Source organism: Myotis lucifugus, unplaced genomic scaffold (genome assembly GCF_000147115.1).
Source record: "Myotis lucifugus unplaced genomic scaffold, Myoluc2.0 scaffold_302, whole genome shotgun sequence".
Lineage (NCBI taxonomy): Eukaryota > Metazoa > Chordata > Mammalia > Chiroptera > Vespertilionidae > Myotis > Myotis lucifugus.
The window spans coordinates 1,200,355-1,225,421 of NW_005871350.1; the positions used below are offsets into that span (position 1 = coordinate 1,200,355).

The window sequence follows — 25,067 nt, forward strand, 5'->3', positions numbered from 1 at the left end:
CTTCTTTTTTTGCTCCCCATCCATTTTTCTTCAGGTCAACAGAGAAACAAGGAACCAGAGTCCTTCTGTTAGAACGAACTTAAGAACCATTTTTTTTCACTCTGTCATTTTATAGATGAGGCGACTGAAATTTGCCCAAGATTGTAGCCCAGTCATTAGTGTGACCCACACTCTCCTGGTGACCCACAGAAGTGACACCATGATGCAGTCCTGGGCATCCACTACTGTGCTTGTGTGACTATATTTGTGGGTCTAATTATTGTTTCTCTCCACAGGGATGCTTTTCTTCTATGGCTCAGGGCACTCGAGTTGAGCCAAGAGTAAAATTGTCTGGTAGGTATTAGGCTTATTTTTCAAAACTTCTGATGGAATTCATTACAGTTCAGTGACATATTTTTTCTTTCTGTCTTCCTACTTTTTGATCATTTAGTTCTCTCTGAGGGTGAACTTTGAAAGAGACTCGCCTTACCCATATGCTGTTTTCACCCCTCTTTCTCAGTGTGGACCTATGCCCAAAGGCCCTGACCAGGGCTTCAGACAAGCATGGCCAGCGTCCGCTGCAAGCTGGCCCATTACCTGGAGGACCTGGAGGACATGGACTTGAAGAAGTTCAAGATGCACTTAGAAGACTATCCTCCTCAGAAGGGCTGCATTGCACTTCCTCGGGGCCAGACGGAGAAAGCAGATCCTGTGGATCTAGCCACCCTTATGATTGACTTCAATGGGGAGGAGAAGGCATGGGCCATGGCAGTCTGGATTTTTGCTGCAATCAATAGGAGAGACCTTTATGAGAAAGCCAAGAGGGATGAGCCAGAATGGGGTGAGTAGAAGAAGACAGTAACTGTTTTAATTGTGATAAGATATGCACACAATATAAAATTTACCATCTTAACCTTCTTTAAGTGTATGTTTCTTTAGTATTCAACACATTCATGATGCTATACAATTAATTGACAGAATTCTTTTTCATCTTGCAAAATGCTATACCCATTAAACAATTATTCATCCCCTTTCCTCAGCTCCTGGCATCCATCACCTACTTTCTGTCTCTATGAATTTGACTCCTTTAGGTACCTTTTATATGTGGAGAATTTGTCACCCAGGTTGTCACATAAGACAATATTTCATTCCTTTTAAGGCAGAGTAATATTCCATGGTATTTCTATTCCTTGGGATATAGTCCTAGAAGTGGGATTACTTATCAATGGGTATTCAGATTGCTTCTAGCTTTGCATTATTGTGAATAATGTTGCTATGAATGTGGGTGTACAAATTTAAATTCTTTGGGTATATGCCCAGAAGTGGAATTACTCAATTATATGGTAATTCTATGTTTAATTATGTTGAAGAACTGTCATACTGTTTTCCATAGTGCCTGTACCACTTTATACTTCCACCAGCAGTGCACAAAGGTTAGAATTTCTCCATATCATCACCACACTTATTTTATATTTTATTTAATAGTAGCTAACTTAGTGGGTGTGAGATGCTATCTCATTTTGGTTTTGATTTGCATTTCCCTATTAATTAGTGATATTGAGTGCATTTTCATGTGCTTGTTGGCATTTAATCTTTGAAGGAATGCCTATTCCTTTTGCCATATTTCAATTGAGTTGCTTGGTTTGTTGTTGTTGATTTGCAGGAGTTCTTTATATATCCTGAATAGTAAGCCCCTAGGTATACTAATAAAAGACAAAGATGCTAATTGACCGTACCTTTGCTACGCCCATCAGCCAATCAGAAGAGTATGCAAATTAACCCAACAAAGATGACCGTTAAATTTGCATACTGCAGGTGGGGTGGGACAGCGCAATCCGCTTCCTGCCACGCCGCCATCTGCCATCTAGGCCTGCCGTATGCGACCTGGGGCGGTGGAGAGGGTGGCAGTGCGATCCGCTGCCCCACCCCGGTGACCCAGCGCGGGATCCAGGCCTGCCATCTGCCACCCGGGGAGCGGGCCTAAGCCAGCAGGTGGTTCTCTTGAGGGGTCCCAGACTGTGAGAAGGCACAGGTCAGGCTGAGGGACATCCTCCCCCCCGCCCCCGCCAGTGCACAACTTTTTGTGCACCAGGCCTCTAGTTAGATATATGATTTGCAAATATTTTCTCCCATTCCATCCATGGGTTGCCTTTTTAAAAAAATACTTATTTATTGTCTAAAGTTTTACATATGTCTCCTTTTCCCCCAATTGACCCCCCCCCACCCCCGCCCACAGCCATTCCCACCCCGGGAAAACCCCCACTGCCCCAGTGTCTGTATCCATTGGTTATGCTGATATGCATTCATACAAGTGCTTTGGTTGCTCTCTAACCCCCCCTTCCCTATCATTTCTCTGGATCTATTCTTGTTCATCAGATTATGTTGATCATTATATCCCACATATGCGTGAGATCATGTTATATTTATCTTTCTCCAACTGGCTTATTTTGCTTAGCATAATGCTCTCCAGTTCCATCCATGCTGTTGCAAATGGTAAAAGTTCCTTCTTTTTTATAGTGGCATAGTATTCCATTGTGTAGATGTATCACAGTTTTTTAATCCACTCATCTGCTGATGGGCACTTAGGTTGTTTCCAAATCTTAGCTATTATAAATTGTGCTGCTATGAACATAGGGGTGCATAAATCCTTTCTGACTGGTGTTTCCAGTTTCTTAAGCTATAGTCCTAGGAGTGGGATTACTGGGTCAAATGGGAGTTCCATTTTTAACTTTTTGAGGAAACTCCATAATATCTTCCACAGTGGCTACCCCAGTCTGCACTCCCACCAGCAGTGCAGGAGGGCTCCTTTTTCTCCACATACTCACCAGCACTTTTTGTTTGTTGCTTTGTTGATGATAGCCATTCTGACTGGTGTGAGATGGTACCTCATTATTGTTTTGAATTGCATCTCTCAGATGATTAGTGACTTTGAGCATGTTTTCATATGTCTCTGGGCCTTCTGTATGTCCTTTTTTGAAAAGTGTCTATTAAGATCCTTTGCCCATTTTTTTATTGGATTGTTTATCTTCCTTTTGTTAAGTAGTATGAGTTTCCTGTAAATTTTGGAGATTCAACCCTTATCAGAGATAACATTGGCAAATATGTTATTCCATGCAGTGAGCTTTCTTGTTGTTTTGTTGATGGTTTCTTTTGCTGTGCAGAAGCTTTTTATTTTGATGTAGTCCCATTTGTTTATTTTCTCCTTAGTCTCCATTGCCCTAGGAGCTGTGTCTGTAAAGATATTGCTACGACATATGTCTGCGATTTTGCTGCCTATGGAGTCTTATAGGATTTTTATGGTTTCCCATGGTGGATTCAAGTCCTTTAGCCATTTTGAGTTTGTTTTTGTGTATGGTGTAAGTTGGTGATCTAGTTTCATTTTTTTGCATGTATCTGACCAAATTTCTCAGCACCATTTATTGAAGAGACTGTCTTGACTCCATTGTATGCTCTTGCCTCCTTTGTCAAATATTAATTGAGCATAATGGCTTGGGTCAATTTCTGGGTTCTCTGTTCTGTTCCATTGGTCTATATGTCTGTTCTTGTGCCATTACCAGGCAGTTTTGAGAACCGTGGCTTGGTAATATAGCTTGATATCTGGTATTGTGATCCCTCCAACTTTATTCTTCTTTCTCAGGATTGCTGTGGCTATGCTGGGTGTTCTTTTTTTATTCCAGATGAATTTTTGGCGAGTTTTTACTAAGTCTGTGAAATATGCTGTTGGTATTTTAATGGGGATTGCATTGAATCTAAAAATTGCTATGGATAGTATGGACATTTTAACAATATTGATCCTACCAATCCATGAACATGGTATGTTCTTCCATTTGTTTATGTCTTCCTCTGTCTTGTTTTTCAATGTCCTGTAGTTTTCCGAGTACACATTTTTTACGTCTGTGGTTAAGTTTATTCCTATCTATCTTAATTTTTTGGTGTAATGGTAAATGGAATCGTTTTTTTCATTTCTCTTTCTGTGAGTTCATTATTGGTGTATAAAAAGGCCATAGATATCTGGGTGTTAATTTTGTATCCTGCTACATTGCCAAATTCATTTATTAGGTCTAGTAGTTTTTTGATGGAGTCTTTGGGGTTTTCTATGTATAGTATCATGTCATCTGCATATAAGGACAATTTTACTTCTTCTTTTTCAATTTGGATGCCTTTTATTTCTTCTTCTTGTCTAATCGCTATGGCTAGCACTTCCAGTACTATGTTGAACAGGACTGGTGAAAGTGGGCATTCCTGTCTTGTTCCTGTTCTTAGGGGAAATGAGTTAAGTTTTTCTCCATTGAGTATGATGTTGGCTGTAGGTTTGTCATATAAGGTTTTTATTATGTTGAGGTATGATCCCTCTATTCCCACTTTTCTAAGAGTTTTTATTAAGAAATGGTGTTGGATTTTGTCAAATGCTTTTTCTGCATCAATTGATATGATTATGTGATTTTTGTCTCTCAGTTTGTTTATGTGATGTATCACATTTATTGATTTGTAGATATTGTACAATTCTTGCATTCCAGGAATAAATCCCAGTTGGTCATGATGGATGATCTTTCTAATGTAATGCTGCATCTGATTTGCTAGAATTCTGTTGAGGATTTTAGCATCTATGTTCATTAAGGATATTGGCCTGTAGTTCTCTTTTTTTTGTGGTGTGTATCTGGTTTTGGGATTAGGGTAATGCTGGCTTCATAGAAAGAGCTGGAAGTGTGCCTTCCTCTTGAATTTTTTGGGATAGTCTGAGGAGGATAGGTTTTAGTCCTTCTTTGAATGCTTGGTAGAACTCTCCTGTAAAGCCATCAGGACCAGGGCTTTTGTTTGCTGGAAGATTTTTGATCACTGTTTCAATTTCTTCGGTAGTTAATGGCCTATTCAGGTTTTTTGATTCTTCTTGATTGAGTTTTGGGAGCTTGTATTTTTCTGAGAATATGTTCATTTCATCTAGGTTGTCCATTTTGTTGTAATAGAGCTGTTCATAGTATTTTTTCATAATCATTTGTATTTCTGTGGAATCGGTTGTTACTTCACCTCTTTCATTTTTGATTTTGTTTATTTGGGTCCTCTCTCTTTGCTTCTTGGTGAGCCTGGCTAGAGGTTCATCAATCTTGTTTATCCTTTCAAAGAACCAGCTCTTGGTTTTGTTGATCTTTTGTATTGTTTTTTTGGTCTCTACATTGGTTGCCTTTTTACTCTGTTAATGATATCCTTTGATGCATCAAAGTTGATAAGTTTGTTTTTTAAATCATTTCATTTATTTTTCTTGGCTTCCTCCTCTTTTGATAATGCTAGGAGAAGGTGGAAGAAAGCAGTTTTCTTTTTTCTAACTCCTTTAGAAACCCAAGTCAGGGCTCATGTACCCCTAGGATACTTCCCTGATTAGTTCCACTTTATCCAAATCTTTTCTGTGTCTGAAACTTCCTCCAGGTCTCCATCAAATTCTTTGTCTGTTTGCATGGCTAACAGGCTCTGGCTCAGGGGCAACCTCTCACCTTACAGAGCTATGAGATGTGTGTAGAAAAGCCTCTTTTATAACCATTACTTTGGGCATGTGAAGGGCAAAATATTGTCTTCCTTTTTGTGGATAGGGTAGGGGTGAGGTTCTTCCTTTGACTTGGTGTTCTGAGCCAGGGAAGAGCACAGGGAAGGCTCAGAGGAATCTAGAAAATCATAGGATGATGACTTTGAGCTAGTGAAAAGAAAATATATAAATGAACCCGCAGATCAGAGGAAGCATGGCAAGGCAGGGCACCAATGTGGGTGTGACAGGGAAGAGAAAATGACATGGGAGCACCAGGAGGGGTGCATATCTGTGGGTGTTCACATAACACAATTATAATTGTGTCAGTACTTACCTACTCAGTAACCAAATTAAAGTTAAATCATAGTTGCAGAAGTAGTTCATTAAGTAGTTTTTATAGATTTTGTTCATTTAAAAAAATATATTTTATTGATTTTTTACAGAGAGGAAGGGAGAGAGATAGAGAGTTAGAAACATTGATGAGAGAGAAACATCAATCAGCTGCCTCCTGCACATCTCCTACTGGGGATGTGCCCACAACCCAGGTACATGCCCTTGACCAGAATCAAACCTGGGACCTTTCAGTCCGCAGGCTGATGCTCTATCCACTGAGCCAAACCGGTTTCGGCGATTTTGTTCATTTTTCACAAGAACCCCATGAGGCCAGCATTTTCAAATGAACTTTCAATTTCATTATACTAAGGGCAATAAGCCAGTCACTAAAAGAGAAATACTACAAGAGTAGGCACAGAAAATGGTGGTTGCCGGGGGCTACAGGGAGAGGGGAATGGAAAATTATTTAATGGGCATAGATTCTCAGTTTTTGCAAGAATTCTGGAATTGATTGCCCAACAATGTGAAATGAGCCTGTAAGAAGTTCTGATTGTCTGTGGCGGTGTCCTCATCAGGATCAAGGCCAGGATTCAACGCCAGGTGTGTCTTTGGTTCAAGCCTGGCTCGTAACCACTACGACATCTTAGTTTCCACATCTGGGTTTTGAGTAGAAAAATTATTACTAGAGTTAGAACTTCTTTTGGGAGTGGGGGTGGGAGGAGTGGCTAGAGCAAGCATGTCAAACTTGCTGCTGGCAGGACCCACTGGCTGTGAATTTGACATGCTTAGGCTAGAGTTAGGCTTTAAGTAAGAGTTAAATTGTGGTTTTGGTTTGAGTTAATGTTTGGATTTTGTTTTGTGATCAAGTTACCAATAGCATTTGCATTAGGGGAAGCAGAGGCCTATTAGGAATCCTTCTTGTCGCTCTTGGGTTCCTGCCCACTTAAAGTTATCCATACTGTCTAATTCCCCTGAATTTCTCCTAGGACATACCTCTTTGAAATGTGTCATTTAGTGACTGTTTATATCTGTAGTTCTCAACTGTGGATGCAGGTTGGAACTTTATAAATGTAGTGGTGCCAGACCCCACCTCTCACAGGTTGAAAATCAGTACTTTTTTTTCCCAGAAGGCATTCATTCTTTTACTCACTTGTTTGTGTGTTTTTTTGAAAATAAGTATTTTTAAAGCTTTGTAGGTGAATCTAAAGTCAGCCAGGATTCTGCACCACTGAGTTAAACATAAACCAGATATTTAATTCTCCCTCTTGAAGACCTAGAATGAGGGTAAGATGAATTCCAGGCACTTGGGGTCAGGGAGGGATGATCCTGCTGGCCCATGGCCATCTTGGGGATATTGGGGAGCATGGAGATGGCCTCAATACCAGAGCATTGTGGTGGTGGGGGGAGGGTTTGGCTGCCAAATACATAGGAAGAACAGAGAAACCTGCCTGCCCCACATGTTTGCCAGGTGTTTTCTAGGCCTGGGAGAGAGATTCTGAGACTGGATTCTGTGGGTACACAATGCTCAGAGGGTGGATCAGTGCCATTACTTTGAAATTAGGACCAGGAGAACACCCCTGACTGGACCTTTGGCTGCACACCTGTCATTTGCAACTCTGAGCTGTGTTTTGGGTTGGCAGATGTCCAGGCAGGTGCCTTTGACCTGTGCCTGGTGCTGAGTCTCAATTATATCACCTTAGGCAGGAGTCCTAGTTTTTGACACTTTGTGTATTTTTCTTTATAATTTCAGATAATGCACATGTTTCTGTGGTATGCCGGGAAGAAAGCCTCGAAGAAGAGTGGATGGGTTTATTGGGGTTCCTTTCCAGAATCTCTATTTGTAAAAAAAAAGAAGGTAATCATGGGGGTGGTGCTTTCAATTGGGTTTGGAGACGTAGTCTGGGAGGCACTGGAAAGCTGGTCATCCTCCTAAGTGCTCCTGCTCCTTGTAGCTGAAGACATGGATACATGTTCATCTGGCTCCTTGCCGGCCCCAAACCAAGGAGGGCCATTGAGTGTTTCAGATTTTAAAAGGCATGGCCTTCAGGGAGTAAAACTCCCTGAATAAAAAGGATTTTGGGCTGGGGGCAGCACAAAAGCACTTTGCTGTTCTTCTGATCAACTCTGTATAGGAAGATTTATAACCAAGTAGTGGAGAGGAACTGCACCCCATCTCTTAGCTCCAGTCACCACAGGCTCCTGTTGAGAGCTCAACTCAGGTGGATGTGCTCAGGCTTCTCCCAGAGTCTAACTTTCTGTCTCTGCCATAGATTACTGTAAGAAATACAGAAATCATGTAAGAAGCAGATTCCAGTATATCAAAGACAGGAATGCCCGTCTGGGTGAAAGCGTGAATCTCAACAAACGTTACACTAGGCTGCGTCTCATCAAGGAACATCAGAGCCAGCAGGAGAGGGAGCATGAACTCCTGGCAATTGGTAGGACCTTGGCCAAGATGCAAGATGGCCCTATGAGTTCCATGAACTTGGAATTGCTGTTTGATCCTGAGGATCAACACACTGAACCTGTGCACACGGTGGTGTTCCAGGGATCGGCAGGCATTGGGAAAACAATACTGGCCAGGAAGATCATGTTGGACTGGGCATCAGAGAAACTTTACCAGGGAAGGTTTGACTATTTGTTCTACATCCACTGTCGGGAGGTAAGCCTGGGGATACGGAGGAGCCTGGGGGACCTAATGGTCAGCTGCTGCCCTGACCCAAACCCACCCATATGCAAGATTGTGAGGAAGCCTTCCAGGATCCTCTTCCTCATGGATGGCTTTGATGAGCTGCAAGGAGCGTTTGATGAGCACACAGAGGCGCTCTGCACAGACTGGCAGAAGGTGGAGCGGGGAGACATTCTCCTGAGCAGCCTCATCAAAAAAAGGCTGTTTCCTGAGGCCTCGCTGATCATCACCACGAGGCCCGTGGCCCTGGAGAAACTACACCACTTGCTGGACCGTCCACGGCATGTGGAGATCCTGGGTTTCTCAGAGGCCAAGAAGAAGGAATATTTTTTCAAGTATTTCTCAGATGAACAGCAAGCCCAGGAAGCCTTTAGGTTGATTCAGGAGAATGAGGTCCTCTTCACCATGTGCTTTATTCCCCTGGTCTGCTGGATCGTGTGCACTGGACTGAAACAGCAGATGGACAGTGGAAAGAATCTTGCTCAGACATCCAAGACCACCACTGCGGTGTACATCTTCTTTCTCTCCAGTTTGTTGCAATCACAAGCAGGAAGCCAGAAGCACCACGTTTCTGCCAACCTTCGGGGTCTCTGCTCATTGGCTGCAGATGGAATCTGGAACCAGAAAATCTTGTTTGAGGAGGGTGACCTAAGGAACCATGGCCTGCAGAAGGCAGATGTGTCTGCTTTCCTGAGGGTGAATCTATTCCAAAAGGAAGTGGAATGTGAGAAATTCTACAGCTTCATCCACATGACTTTCCAGGAGTTCTTTGCTGCCATGTACTACTTGCTGGAAGAGGAGGAACAGCAGAATGCAAAGAACATGCCACAGAGTCATTCGGAGCTCCCCAACAGAGACATGACAGTTCTTCTTGAAAACTATGGCAAATTTGAAAAAGGGTATCTGATTTTTGTTGTCCGTTTCCTCTTTGGTCTTATAAACCAGGAGAGAACTTCCTACTTGGAAAGAAAACTGAGTTGTAAGATTTCTCAGCAAATCAGGCTGGAGCTGCTGAAGTGGATTGAAGCAAAAGCCAAGGCCAAGACCCTGAAGATGCAGCCCAGCCAGCTGGAGTTGTTCTACTGCTTGTATGAGATGCAGGAAGAGGACTTTGTGCAAAAGGCCATGGGCTACTTCCCCAAAATTGAGATCAATCTCTCCACCAGAATGGACCATGTGGTTTCCTCTTTCTGTATCAAGAACTGTCACAATGTGCAATCCCTTTCCTTGAGGTTGCTCCATAACTCGCCCAAGGAGGAGGAGGAGGAAGAGGAGGAGGAAGAGGAAGAGGAAGCTCAACACTCTGATGTGGACCAGTGTGTTGTCCCAGGTCCTCACATGGCCTCTTCTCATCGGTAAGGAAACCAATTTCAGGCAGGTGGTAGAACATGCCCTCTGCTTTTTAGCCACTTTTTTCTTTTCTCTTGCTCCCTCTCCCCTCTTATCAACTGTCTTTCAAATGCAGTTGCCACAACAATGCAATGTAACCACCATTTCTAGTAGATACCTTCACTGGTAGAGACTGAGCAATAGAAGAAGGGTAGCTTGACAAATGGGATGAGAAAAAGCCAATGAAACAATAGAGTACTGAGTAAAAGTGTTTGTAAATTCAAATTGCTTATAATCCATTTGGGGATTCTAGTTCATATTGGCCAGTCAATACCAAAGGGGCAAAATAAGCCAAGTGACTTTGTTCCAGGATCACAGAGGACAGAGGGCCCTTAGCACTGCACACCAAATGAAGTTTTCTCAGAGTGAAGCCTGCCTTGATAGAGTGGTGGAGATGTGGGTGAGAGGAGTAAAAGGTAAAGGGATTTGGGCAGTGGAGTCCGGTAAGAACAAGATGTGAATGTGGTCTGAGGAAGAGTGTGTGTAGGAGACAATGGGGAGGGACACAGCTTCATTGGGACAAATGCAATACGGGGAAATTGAGGAAAATAGGGCTAGAAGGAGAGAGCATTCCTAGGCCCCACTGTGCTTGCAATCAGGCTATTACCAACAGCACTACATCACAGTCTGTTCACCCATGTGCTGGGGGGTTGGAAGCCCGTGGCTGGTTGGTACAGTGAAGCAGTTGTTACCCAACTTTTGAAATCCTTGCATGGAACTGCCACAACCACAATAGCTGTGGGAAGGTGCATGGGTGTGACCTCTGTAGAAGACACTAGACATCGGACAAAATTAAGGAGAAAATAGGCTGGACTCTTCCATCAGCAGCAATGAATTTTCAATTCATTTTCTCTGTCTCTTCAGCACCTTTATTGTGCAGTCATCAAGGACCATCCTCTGGTCCTAATCCCAGCGACTTAAGGTTCAGTTGTGGGGACAGTTGGGAAATGCAGGTAGACTGAGAAAGATGGGCGATGGAAAGAACACTTGCAGAATGCACCTGAGGCACCCAGAAGGGGAACTCCTAACCTGCCAGATCCTAAAGAATGGGGCATGAGAGAGTCGAGTTGGGCAGAGGCAGCCCAGACAAAAGAGCAGAGGCTCAGAGGGTGGGAGGTGGGAAAGTGGGATATGCTTCCATAGTGGCAAATAGTTTCAAATAGCTAGAAAGAAGATGGGGTAGATGGAGAGAGAAGGAGGCAGACCTGCTCATTAAAGCCCTAAAAGACTTGACCAAGAACCCACAGATGTGAGAAAGGCTCACAGAGACTCTGAAATACCTAATGAAAAGCCTGATGCAGTCTCTCCAGATCCCAGCTCCCTTCTTCTGAGGGCAGGTGCTTGCTTCATGTGTTCTAGAACCTTCTTGGGACCAGTGGCAGGGGCATCCACTCAGTGCCAGTTAGAGGTGCAGGCCAATGCCTGGTCAGTGTGGCTCAGTGGTTGAGCATTAACCCATGGACCAGGAGATCACAGTTCGATTCCCAGTCAGGGCATATGCCCAGGTTGGGGACTCGATCCCTGGCAGGAGGCAACCAGTCAATTATTCTCTCTCATCATTGATGTTTCTATCCCTCTCTCCCTCCCCTTCCTCTCTCTGAAATCAATAAAAAACATGTAAAATATTTTTAAAAAAGAAGTGCAGGCCCAACCCGAGACCTGTGGAGTCAGAATCTGCATTTGAACAATAGCTGCACATTGGAATCACCTGAAAATCTTAAAAATATTGGTGTATCTGGTCCTACCACTGAGAATCTGATATTATTTCCAGGGTGTGGCTTGGCCTAGGGCAGGGGTGGGCAACCCCTGGCATGCGTGCCAAACATGGCACGCCAATAATTTTGCTGGTATGCGAAACCCTCTCTTATAATCTTCCATTTACAATTGTGAATCTTTGTTTTCAGTGATGAATTTTGTTAAGTCTTGCAATAGGAGTAGCCTGACAGATGAAAGTAGTAGCTCGTGCATATCTCTGAAGGTCACTAAATATAAACCTGATGTAAAATCTCTGTCATCAGTGATGCAGCAGCAAAAGTCCCACTGATAATATCAAACGGAGTCATAAAGTTTTCTGTCAGACTATCAGTGTACATGTATACATTAAAAAATAAATGTATTTTTCATCATCATATACTGTGTTTTTGTCGCTCGAATGAATTTTATTATTTCTTCAAGGTTCTTCACATAAGTACACCTTAAGAGATATCAAGTAGGCGTAACATGTTCTCAAAAAATTAGGGTTGGCACGCAGAAAAATTTTGAGTCAGAGATTTTGCTGGTTTTGGCATGCACTCACAAAATGGTTGCCCACCCCTGGCCTAGGGACTTTTGAGAGTACTGCTGATGCCACTGTGCAGCCAGGGTGAGAACTGGTCTCTGCATCACTTAGTAGAGTGACAGCTGACCAATGGGGGTGGGAGAGAGGGATAGAAACATCAACGATGAAAGAGAATTACCAAGGCTCCCTGCCTTCTTCACTCCTTGGTGGGCAACCTTTGATTTGGTGATTTATTTCTTCATCTCTGGGGGGCCACTGTCTCAATGGGTACCAGGCACTCCTGGATCCTTAGCTTGTTTGCTGTTCTTAAAGACTGTTTTTCTTCTGCATTTTCCTTCTTTTCTAGATGGGTGAACTGCTATCTCACTTCCAGCATTTGTCGGAGCCTCTTCTCTGTCCTGGGTGCTAACCAGAACCTCACTGAATTGAACCTCAGTGGCAATCCCCTGGGGGATGCAGGGATGAAGGTGTTATGTGAAATGCTCCAGAATCCTGGCTGTAATATTCAGAGATTGTGGTAAGAATCTCTCTGTGGTGTGTGTGTGTGTGTGTGTGTGTGTGTGTGTGTGTGTGTGTGTGGAGAGAGAGAGAAAGAGAGAGAGAGAGAGAGAGAGAGAGCTGGAGGAATATCTCAGGGGCCAGATCAGTGGTTTTTGTTTCTCAGGGCTGCCATGGCAATGTACTACAGACTGAGAGGCTTAAAAAACAGAAATATATATATTTCACAGTCCCGGAGGCTGGAAGTTTAAGATGAAGTTCTGGGCAGGGTTTGTTTCTACTGTGGATTGTTTCCTTGGGTGTAAATGGCATCTTCTCCCCATGTGCTCACATGGTCTTTTTCTGCATGTCTGATCTCCACTTCTTACAAGGATGATTAGGACCTGCTCTAATGACCGCATTTTAGCATAATGACCTATTTAAAAAGTCCATCTCCAAATACAGTCACACTCTGAGGTCCTAGTGGTTAAACCTTCAATTATGAATTTTTTTTGTGGGGAGCACAATTCAACCCATAACAAGTGAGAAGGCAGAATAGATAAGAGTCCAGTTATTTGGGAAGTATTGGATAGAGAAGGATGAAGGGGAACGGAAAACAAGTCATTTGCTGGTGGTGGGTCAAAAGAGACATGACCTTCAAAAGCTTCCATTTCCTCATTGGCCATGCTCATAGATGTGAATCTGAGAGTTTCATCACATACAATGATGGCTACTGGGCTGGAACCCATCATTACATTTTGTACAGATTGAATTGTCACAGGGAATTTCTGATTGCTTTATTCTAAAGTGCTTGTTTTGAGTCCACACATGAATCAGACTCATGTGCCCTGAGTTGAGCACAGGGTGTATGGGTCATCCCTGCAGCCCTGTTCCATAGCACAGCTGCATTATTGACAGCCCACCACTCTAAGATGCCTTACCTTTGTCTCTTGCTCATCATACCCACCCCATCCCCAATCTTATCAATTTTGCCTACTTTACAAGCCATTGTCCAACTTTCCTCATCTTCACTCCACCAGCCCAGATCCAACAACCACAATCACTTTTTGGATATTGCAATGGCTTCCAAGATCATCAACTTCCAAGGGCAGGATTTGTGTTTGTCTTGACATTGCCTTAAGAAGTGTCTTAGCCAGGGGTCCTCAAACTTTTTAAACAGGGGGCCAGTTCACTGTCCCTCAGACCGTTGGAGGGCTGGACTATAGTTTTAAAAAAAACTATGAACAAATTCCTATGCACACTGCACATATCTTATTTTGAAGTAAAAAAACAAAACGGGAACAAATACAATATTTGTATTTGCATGTGAACATAGGGGTACATCTCTTTGCTCTCTTGATAAATTACAAATCCTTTCTAATTTTTGCCTTGAAGACTCCTTCTTGCCTTGAAGGCTCTGGCTGGGTTTGGCACTTCATCTGCCTCTCTGCCCTCATCCCACACTACTATCCCCATTGCCCCTCTGGATGCCCCTGTGTGATCCTAGGGAATGAAACATAAATAGGGAGGTGTTGGTGATAATGAGTTGCTTTGCATTTAAATACATATTTAGTGGTTCATTTGCTTCTAATTGGTGTGAAGCTGGAGACAGAAAGATAGGGTGGTCCAGAAACCTCTAGGATATCTGAACTATTGGCCTGGAAAGGAAATAGGTTATTGCTCTTTTTCCTATGACAGAGACAAATCATTATTTTTAGTAATGGTGAGTGAGTGTATGTGTGTTTGTGTGTGTGTAAAACAAATCAAGAATCAGAGCTGCTTGCTCCTCCAGTGTGGATGGGGATCTGGGATTAAATCACTGAACAGAATAGTAGGAATGGGGCTGGCAAAGTAAAGTAGATGGGTACAAGCCTAGAGAGCCCGGCATCTGTCTGAGGGAATTTCAACTGTTAAGAGCATGTGGTAAAGAAGTGGAAGCCACAGCTTCACTACCCTTTTTTTTTACAGAACAGGAACATGCCATTTATATTTTGAAGAGTTGCCCATTATTTACAAAGGGAGTTCACTGCCTGGTGCTCAGCAGTTGTGGTCTCAGGCTGAGAGAGCTAACTTCCCTATATGTCTTGGGCTGTATTCAGGAGTTCTGATAGATTTTCAAAAACTTCATTATGCGGGTGAGGGCATTTGCGGGGGGGGCGGGGGGGGGGCGGGTAGGGGAGGCCAGGGGAAGGTCAATGGGGAAAACAAGGAAACATATGTAATACTATTTGTAATACATTAAACAATAAAATAAAATTTAAAAAATTTCATTATGATTTTTCCTTTGTAATGTGAGAATACAAGTGTCCCTATTTAGGCTAAAAACATGTGCAAACCAGAAGGCAATATGAGGCAGCTGTGTTCTGACACTTTCTGTCTCTGTGCTTGGCATCAAGGTTGAGGCAGTGTTGCCTTTCCCATCAGTGCTGTTTCCACATCTCCTCGGTCCTGAGTAGCACCTCTATGCTGGTGGAACTGGATCTGAGCCACAATGCTCTGGCAGACTGCGGAGTCAAACGTGTGTGTGTGGGACTGAGGCATGCATTCTGCACTCTGAAGAAGCTGTGGTGAGTGTGAACTCATTTCCTCCTAGAAGCATGAACAGTGGCTCAATGAGCTCCCACAGGCTGGAGTGTTAGTGAGGGGATGGCCTTGGCTGCTCAGATGTCCCCTGTGTTACCTCAGGTATTGGTCAGTAATTCCATCAGTTAGTGTTTGCTGTGGAAAAAGCCACATGCTAAGCACGGGAGGGGGAACTCAGTCAAAGTACTATGTAGCCTTTAAGGTGTTCACTGCCTAGCTGAAGAAATACAACCAGTATAATGCAGTGCTCTAGAAGAGTCTTGGGACTTCATGACAGGCCCGTGGTCTCAACACTGAATAGGAAAAATGGTGCTAAAGCATTGCACACACTTAATATTCTGTGCAGCCCTTTACCAACCAAATGCTTCTGAGACACTTGAATTTTGAAGACGAGAAGAAAGCACTTGAAAATGGTACAGTTGATGTACACCTATTAGGATGGTTATTATAAAACAGTGATGGTGAACCTATGACACGCGTGCCAGAGGTGACACGCGAACTCATTTTTTTGGTTGATTTTTCTTTGTTAAATGGCATTTAAATATATAAAATAAATATCAAAAATATAAATCTTTGTTTTACTATGGTTGCAAATATAAAAAAATTTCTATATGTGACACAGCACCAGAGTTAAGTTAGGGTTTTTCAAAATTCTGACACGCCGAGCTCAAAAGGTTCACCATCACCGTTATAAAACAACACAAAACAGAAAACATCAAGTGTTGGTGAGAATGTGGAGAAAGTGGAAATCTCATACTTTGTTGGTGGGAATGTTAAATGGTGCAGCTGCTGTGGAAAACAGTGTGTCAGTTCCTAAAAACATTAAACAGTATTACCATATGAGTTGAATTACCAAAGAGTTGAAATGAGGCACTCAAACATGTCCTCAGCAGCGTTATTCACAATAGCCCCAAGGGGGAAACAACCCAAGTGTCCACCAAGAGATAGATTTAAAAAATGTGGCATATTCACAAATACAGCCATAAAAGGAATTCTAACACATGCTGAAACATGGGTAAACCTTGGACATTATACTAAGTAAAATAAGCCAGACACAAAGGCCAAATTCTATATGGTCCTCTTATGTAAATAAGGTTCCTAGAATGGTTAAAGTCATAGAGATAGAAAGTAGAAGGGTGGTTGTCAGGGACTGAGGGAGGAGAATTGGGAATTATTATTTAATGGAGACACAGTTTTAGTTTGGGATGATGAGAAAGTTCTGGAGATGGAGGGTGGTGATGGTTGCACAACAATGTGAATATACGTAATGCTACTGAATTGTACACTTACAAATGGTAACAGCCCTGGCCAGTTTGATTGGACCATCAGCTCATGAACCAACAGGTCTCAGGTTCCATTCCTGGTCAAGGCACATACCTTGGTTGCAGGCTCAATCCCCAGCCATGATCGGGGTGCATGTGCGAGGCAACCATTCTGTGTGTCTCTCTAACATCAGTGTCTCTCTTTCTCTCTCTCTCCCTCCACCCTCCCCTCCACTCTCTCTAAAAAATGGTTACAATGGTAAATTGTATATTGTGTATATTCAACACAATCCTAATATATAAAAACCCAGGGTCCATAACGACCGACTGAAGGCTCCACCGAACACCAGAAGTCAGTCCTGCAGTCAGTGCTGGGTCCCCACAGCTGGTGCGGGCACAGCGACCCAGCACTGACTGCTGAGGGGGCTGTGGATCAGGCCCAGAGAGAGAGGCAGGGTCTGATCCGCAGCCTCTGTGGTAGCTGTTGATCAGCCATTGCCTCTCTCTTTCTCTCTGGGCTTCACCAGCAGCCAAGCCTCTGTTTCTCTCCAGGCCTCTGTGGGGGCTGCTGATGAGCCCCACCTCTCTGATCAGGCCCAGAGATAGGCCCGGAGTCACTGACTGGCATAGAAACTGACCAATCAGAACCAAATCTGGGTCAACTGTGAGGAGCCAATGGCTGCCTAGGAGGCGGAGCTTTTGACGCTGATTGGCATAGAAACCGACCAATCAGTACCAAATTGGCCAGCAGGGGAGGGCAGTTAGGGATGATCAGGCTGGCAGGGGAGAGTAGTTGGGGGTGAGATCAGACTGGCAGGGGAGGACAGTTGGGGGCGATCAGGCAGGCAGGCAGAGAGGTTAGGGGTGATCAGGCAGGCAGGCAAAGGCAGTTAGGGGCAATCAGGCAGGCAGGCAGATGAGTGGTTAGGAGCCAGCAGTCGCAGATTGTGAGAGGGTGCAGGCTGGGCTGAGGGAGCCCATCCCCCCTCTGTGCACTAATTTCCTGCACCAGGCCACTAGTAATAAACATAGGGAGCTGGGAAGATGCAGTATCAGCATAGATTTAGAAGGTGTTTACTTGCTATTACACAAAGAAAAAGGAAATAAAAAGTTAATATAGAGCTTGGATGCACTCTTCCATTTGTGCATTGGGCTACGCTAGAGGCAGTGACAGGACAAGTGCTTCCTTGATTCATAGCAGAGTGGGTGAGAGGTGTGTTGACTTTCTGTCATTTCTGTGGAAGGTTGATCAACTGCGGTCTCACATCGGCATGTTGTGTGGATCTCGCATCCGTCCTGAACACCAACCAGTCCCTGACCAGACTCTACTTGGGAGAAAATGCCCTGGGAGACTCAGGAGTTAAAAATTTATGTGAAAAAGCAAAGCATCCACAATGTAAGCTGCAGAAGCTAGGGTAAGTATTCATGGTGTCTCAGCAGAAAAGCAACTTCTTTTCAAGGATGCATTATTGGGAATATGTGGAGGTTATTCAGATGGAGTGATGGTGAAGAACAAAGGAGACAATTTCTGGAGAGGTTTGAAGATACTACCTACTGCTAGTAAGGTACTTATGACTATAGAGTTGGCGACTCTCAGAGTAAAAACTAACACCCCAGAGAGATTGTTCCTCTCAATTCTCCACTTGCTTCTAAGACATTCAATTTTTTATTGGATGCAAGCACTAGGGTAGTTGGATTCAGGACTGTGCAATTTGCTGTTTTCACTTGAAGGTTTTCAATCAAGGTGACCTGATATTGTAACATGCAATTGTTAGTAAGCCAATGGGGCCCTTTGGTATTTAATAAAGGTCCTATTTGATGAGAGGCATACAGAGTAATTTCTTATCCTAAGGATAATTTAAAAGCTAACTCTAAGAGCGGGGCAGCTGCTGTGACTACCCTGAGACATTGACCCAGGCCTGGGCTACTGTATCCAGTTCTTTTGAGAAATAGCCAATTGGTCTCTTGGTAGGTCCCAAGGCCTGTGTTAAAACCCCTAATGTAATCCTTTGCCATCATTTTAATTAGAAGGGGTTTTTCAAAGTCCGGCAAACTCAAAGCAGGAGTTTTGAGTCAAAACCTTCTTTAGGCCTTTGATGGCCCTTTGTTGATCTTTTCCACATTGTAAACTAGTTGTTTCCTGCTGATTGCTTTCTTTTAGGGTCTCATATAAGTGTCAGGCTTTTCCTCCATATGTTGGGATCCAGAATCTACTGTATTCCATTAGCCCTGGAAAAGCCCATAGCTGTCTTTGGGTAGTTGGCTCGGGAATACCTAGGATAGCCTGAATTCTTTCTGAAGACAGCATTCCTTTTCCAGGAGTTAGCATAAAGCCTAGATACTCTACTCTTTGTTGAAGGATTTAAACCTTATTTTTAGAGACCTTAAAGCCTCTCTTGGCCAGGAAATTTAGGATTTGTAAAATACGTTTGCACCCCAACTCTTCAGTAGGAGAACAGATTAGTAGGTCATCCACATATGAGATGACCTGTCCACACCCCTCAAATAATAGGTCTCTTAAATCCTCTGCCAAGGCCTGTCCAAATAATGTGGGCTATCTCTGAACCCTTGGAAGAGAATTGTCCATGTAAGCTGTTTTTATGTCACTGGGCATCTGTCCATTCAAAGGCAAACAAGAATTGGCAATTTGGGTCTAATGGGACACAAAAGAAAGTATCTTTCAAGTTTAATGCTAAGAATCATTGAGTTTGAGAAGGAAAATTTCCCCAAATTGTATATGGATTTGGTATTATGAGGTGTATAGGAATTACAGCTTCAATAGTTCATAAATCTTGGACCAACCTATATATTCCTTCTTTTTCCCTAATAGGTAGGATAGGGCTGTTGCAAGGGAGAGAATTACAAGGAATCAGCAGTCCGTGACCAAGGAATATTGTAATATCCTTTTGTGGGCCCTTCCCTTCTTCTGGATTTATAAGATATTGCCATTTATTTGGAAATTTGCTAGAATCCGTCAGTCTGATCATGGCCAGGTTGGCCCTCTGGGCTCAGCCTGGAGTTCTCATGGCCCAGACCTGGAGGTTAAGCTCCTGGTTTATGTCTGTATCTATTTCAGCTCTCCTCTTTTTACAAGTAAGGTTATAATTGGAATAGGATTTGAAGTATCTGTTGAAAAAAATCACTAAGGTTTTCACTTTATTTAAAATATCTTTCCCTAACAATGGAATGGGACATTCTGTCAAAATTAGGAATTGGTGCACAAAAGTAGTTGCTCCCTTCCTGGCTGGTGTGGCTCAGTTGTTTAGGTATTGTCTGGTGCACCGAAAGATTGCTAATTCAATTTCTGGTCAGGGCACATGCCTCGGTTGTGAACTCAACCCCCAGTAGGGGGCGTGCTGGAGGCAGCCGATGGATGTTTCTCTCCCTTTCCCTTCCTCTCTCTCTCTCTCTCTCAAAAAAAAAATCAATGCAAATATTTCTTTAAAAGCTAGAGCTTAAAAATAAAAGGTAGTTGCTCCCCATAGGCATTTTAAAGGTAGTGTAAAGTATTTTGCTTAGGATTTTTCCATCTACTCCTTGTATAATTCTGCTGAAGGAAGAGAGAGAGCCCTACAGGAGGTTGGTACAGAGAAGGTGGCTCCATGTCCAAAAGGAAATTAATGTACCTTCCTGCCACTTTGAGGGTTACCATTGCCTCTGTCGCTTCAATGGTGGTGTTCCTAGCAGGAGCCAACTGGGGCACAGGACCCCTTGATTTCAAGACCATTGTGTGGGTAGGTTTTGGTCTAGGGACCTTCTGGGTCCCGGGATAGTTCTTCTTCCAGTGGCTGAATTTGAGGCAGAGGGGGCACATTTTTTGAGTAGGCAACTTCCTAGGGCACTCCCTTTTCCATCTGGGCTGCCCGAATTTATGGCAATTGCCGGGAGGAGAACTTTTGGGTTTTCCCTTCTGTGGCATCATCAGCCTCTGTTCTTTTAGGGTGGAAAGAAGCTGTGCCTGACTTTTCTCTTTGTGCTTTTCATTTTCTAAAGCCCTCTCTTCATCCTCTTGGATCACTGTTGTAAAATACCAAAGGTTCTACTTTTAACATCCCTTCTGTGGGAGTAGCTGATCCTATTTCTAATATCTGTCTTTCCTCCTAATAACTGGGGCTGATTGGGTCATGAATTTGTCTTTCAGGACAATAGCTCCAACTGGATCATTGGGATCTAGTTTGGTGCACTTAATTAAAGCTTTCCTTATCCTTTCTATGAAGGTGATGGAATTTTCTTGGGGACCTTGGCCAATGGTTGCCAATTCATTATTATTAACAGATTTCTTTTGGGAGGCTTTTATTCCCTGCAGGAGGCAAAAAAAAGCATGTGATCTGTGGTCTATCTCACATCCTCTGAATCATAGTCCCAATTAGGATTAGAAGATGGGATGGCCTCTGTTCCTGGTGGAGTTATCATTTTCTGTATGGACCTCATTTGCATAAGCAGGGCTTCTTGGAGGATTCGATTATATCCTCCAAGATAAATCATACATTAAAGTGAGCCTTTTCCATTCTTGGATAGATTTGCTGAGGCATTCTGTAAAACTTTCCAACTTATTCTTTATGTCTATTAAGTCTTGCATGCTAAATGGAACCTGAATTCCTAATATTCCCTCCTGTCCTGAGGCTTTCATTGAAGGGAAATGTTGAGATTGTATTCTTTGTTTTTCTTTGAAATTTGTTGTTTAATCTTTGCTCTGACTGGTTGATTCAGTATAGGGTGATGCTAGTTCTGGGGAAATTGGTTGTTGAGGCACCATGAGTGGATTTGGGCATTCACTCTCAAGATTTAGTTCTTTCTTTGCTATGGCTGCTAAGAGCACAGGATCTACCTTATAGTTTTTGTACATTTTTCAGTTATTTCTCAGGGCCATGAAGACCTGCACATATGGTATTTCAGTCCACTTGCCCTGCCTTTGACAGAATAAGTCTAGCTGCAAGATTGCATTATAATTTAGGCTTCGATTTCCTGACCAAACTTCCCCATCTCCTAATTTATATTGAGGCCAAGCTATATTACAAAAGAAAAATAAAGTTTTTCCTTTTAAGGTTTGAGAGTCAAATTTTCCCAGTTCTTTAGGCTGTATCTCAGAGGTGAATCTTATGGTATTAGATTTTGGTTTCCCATCTAAATATTGCCTGGAGAAGGCATCCCTTCTCAGGCATGGGTTTCCAAAATTAACTAGTTTTACTGTGTAACCAAAATTTCTGGCTGCAGTTACCCATAGATGTGTTTATCCCATGCCCTGAGGGTGACCTTACTAATGAGCAGGGCACTAATCAGATTTCCTGGGAATGGATTATACCTGACTCAGACAGGGAGCTCAACTCCATGCCAGTCTCCTGAGCCCCTACTGACATCTTTATTCCCATTTAATTTAAAATCTCCTTTGCCTCTGAACCCTTCTTCCCTGTACCATGGAGGGAGGTCTTGTACTTTCTGGGTACACTATTCTATTTAGGCAACAATGCCATCAGTTACTGACCTATTTTTCCTGCCAAAGACACTGCTAGAGCAAGAATTGCACTATTTCTAGTCCCACCAGCAGTTGTAAAGATGGGACCCCTCTAGGTTCTTGCAGTATTCACATTCCCTAAAAATATTTGCTATCCAACATATTTTTCTACTGGAATGTCTGAATAGCCGCCATTCTTGCCTACTCCTCCACTCTCCTGGGTCCTGCAGAATCTATGCATAACAGATGCCTGAATAGAGTGAGTAACCCTTCCTTTGTCCATATCTAAGCAGGTAACTCACTGATATTCCCTATATTTTGATAAGGTTCAGTAGGACAAAGCCAACATTCCCTGCTACATCTGTCAACCATATTAAGATACCTAACAAATTGTCTTTTGGTCTCAATGTTAGGTATTCGAGCTTGGAGTATGTACATGAAGGACGTCCTCTAATCTCATTTATTTCATAAATAGAGGCCTGGTGCACAAAATTTGTGCACGGGGGTGGGGGAATCCCTCAGCTCAGCCTGTACCCTCTAGCAATCTGGGACCACTGGCTCCTAACCTCTCTCCTGCTTGCCTGCCTGATCACCCCTAACCACTTACTTGCCTGCCTGCCTGATCGCCCCTAACTACCTCTGCCTCAGCCCCCACCATGGTGGCTTCATCCGAAAGGTCGTCTGGGATGATGTCCGGAAGATCGTTTGGCTGTCTGGTCTAATTAGCATATTACGCTTTTATTACGATAGATTGGCATGGAACCAGTTCCTCAATTAATGGGGTGGACTAAAGGGACCCAATCAGCCAGGCAAATAACCATAAGATCTAAGCTTCAATTTGTTCAACCAGGGTGTCTCGCTTATGCCTCTGCTCACACAACAATAATAGTTGTCAGTTAATAGCATCTGGCCAGTGTCTTTCCTTACAATGTTCCTATAAACAAAAAAAAGAAAGGGATATCCTTCCCCAACCTATTGTAATATCTTGCAAACTTGTGGGGCCCCCAATTAGTCCTACTAGGATTTACTATGCAACCCTGCACATACAGCAATTCCTCCCCTTAAAGCCCTATAGAGAGAGTATAAATGCAGATATAGAGGCAAAAAACCTGATGGAACAGAGAATTTCAGCAGCTTAGTGAATAAACAGTGGCTTAAATTAATTCCTTTAGCAGTCATGTCTATGAACAGATGAGCTAGTGATTAGAGGTAGTGGGTCTCTGTGTGCTGTTTGTGAGCAGGGCTCCCAGAAGCTGTTACCCTTCTGGTCATCCCACACTCTCTTACTAGTATATGTCTCAGTTTCTCTCCTGGGCATCTAAAACAGCTGGGAGGGCTCAGAACACTGGATGATCAACCCTTATTTGTGCATCCTTGGATGAGCCAGCCAGTTAATTACAAGTGAAATGGAAGTCCCTATGAGGCCCCTGCATGTCTTAGGGTTCAACCCCAGACACCTCTGCAAGGTTCTTACTCACATAGGCACTTTGGAAACTCAAAACGGAAGGGAGGAATTGCCTCTTTTCTTCAGATCCTAGGCAAGCCTATGTACTCATCCTTCTCCTCATATCTGTCAATGGACATAACTTTATTCCAGTTGCCTAATTCCTTATGCTATTGATCACCCCCTCTCCCCCAAGTAAACTAACATGCATGCACAAAGGGTTAACTGGCTAGGAACAAAACTTACTGCATTTCTGCATCCCCAACAAAGTGAAAGCAGGTGATTCAGTGATTCTAGTCACTGCACCAGAAAGATGTTACCAGACAGCCACTCAAGTTGGAAGGGCTCGCCCCTCCTTACCTCTTGTCATGCTTGTGAGAAAGAATTTAGACCAGTGACAGAAAGTAGTGTTAAAAGCAAAGCAAGAAAATTTGTAAGGAAACAAAGCAAGCAACTTTATTAGCGATACACTTGGCTTAAAGCACAAATGGACAACTCAGCAAGGGAACATTCCCAAAAGGAGTCTCTCACACATATTTGTATCTTTCCACAATGCCAGATTCATTAGGGGAGACATCCCCAATAAGCCAATAGAGTCTCATGCAGATTACATACATAGAGGGGGAGTTTATAGAATGAGCATCCATTGTAAAGTTCTAATCACAGGAGGCTAGAGTGGTGGCATGCATACATTGGAGTGGAAGTCCAGTAGGGCTCTGAGCATGACCCATGGTATAGCTGAGCTCAAGAATTGGGTGGTTGGAGCTTTGAATTCTCACAGCCCACAAGTGTTGGAGATCCCACTCATACCAGTGTCGAGTTTGAGTACTTATCCAAAGGTTTAGACTTGTGGTTTGGGGCATTCTGGGGTCCTCCTAAGGGCATTGCCATTATACCCCCTTACCTCAGTCTTGACACAGCACTTGACATAACAGTCATAGCTGACAGTGATTTCATATTTTATTGTCAAATGATTCCAAAAAGTCTGTTCTGCTCTCGCTCTATACAGGAAGGCACAGAGATTTCCCACTTACTGTCTGCCCCCAGACATGCATAGGCTACCCCACTATCAACATCTCTCACCAGGTGGTATTTTGTTATTGTTGATGAATCTACACTGACACATCATTATCACCCAAAGTCCATAGGGTACATTACAGTTCACTGTTGGTGTTGTGCATTCTACTATTTGGATAAATGAGTAATGACATGTACATACTATTGCAGTATCATACAGAGTGGTTTCAGTGCCCCCAAATCCTGTGCTTGGCCTATTTTGTCCCTCCTCCCCCTAATCCCAGGCATTTATTTATTTATTTATTTATTTATTTTTGTATATTTTGGGTAATAATCTCTTATCAAATATTTTCTCCCTATGTGACTTGTCAAGAGAATGCACAGACATATGAGAGAAAATATTTGCAAGGACATATTTGATAAGAGATTGTTACCCAAAATATACAAAAAAACCTTTTAAAACAAAACAAAACAAAACAAATAACCTGATTAAAAATGGGCCAAATACCTTAACAGACACCGTACCAAAGAAAATATACACAGAAGGCAAAAAAGGCATCTGTGAATATGCTCCACATTATATGTGAACAAGGAAATGTAAATTAAAACAAATAAATGACATCAATGGATAAATCCTCTACACAAAAAA

At 43.0% G+C, this 25,067-nt stretch overlaps 1 protein-coding gene across 1 annotated transcript in view; it reads left to right on the forward strand.

The window, feature by feature from the left end:
* The first annotated feature begins 274 nt into the window (after positions 1-274).
* Positions 275-25,067, forward strand: part of NLRP3 (NLR family pyrin domain containing 3) — a 66,300-nt gene continuing 41,507 nt past the window's right edge. The window contains exons 1-7 of the mRNA XM_023763836.1: positions 275-333; positions 500-820; positions 7,578-7,682; positions 8,098-9,871; positions 12,530-12,700; positions 15,057-15,227; positions 17,750-17,920. Of these exons, the coding sequence (XP_023619604.1) occupies positions 544-820; positions 7,578-7,682; positions 8,098-9,871; positions 12,530-12,700; positions 15,057-15,227; positions 17,750-17,920 (2,669 nt within the window). The 5' untranslated portion in view covers positions 275-333; positions 500-543. The remainder of the gene's footprint in view (positions 334-499; positions 821-7,577; positions 7,683-8,097; positions 9,872-12,529; positions 12,701-15,056; positions 15,228-17,749; positions 17,921-25,067) is intronic.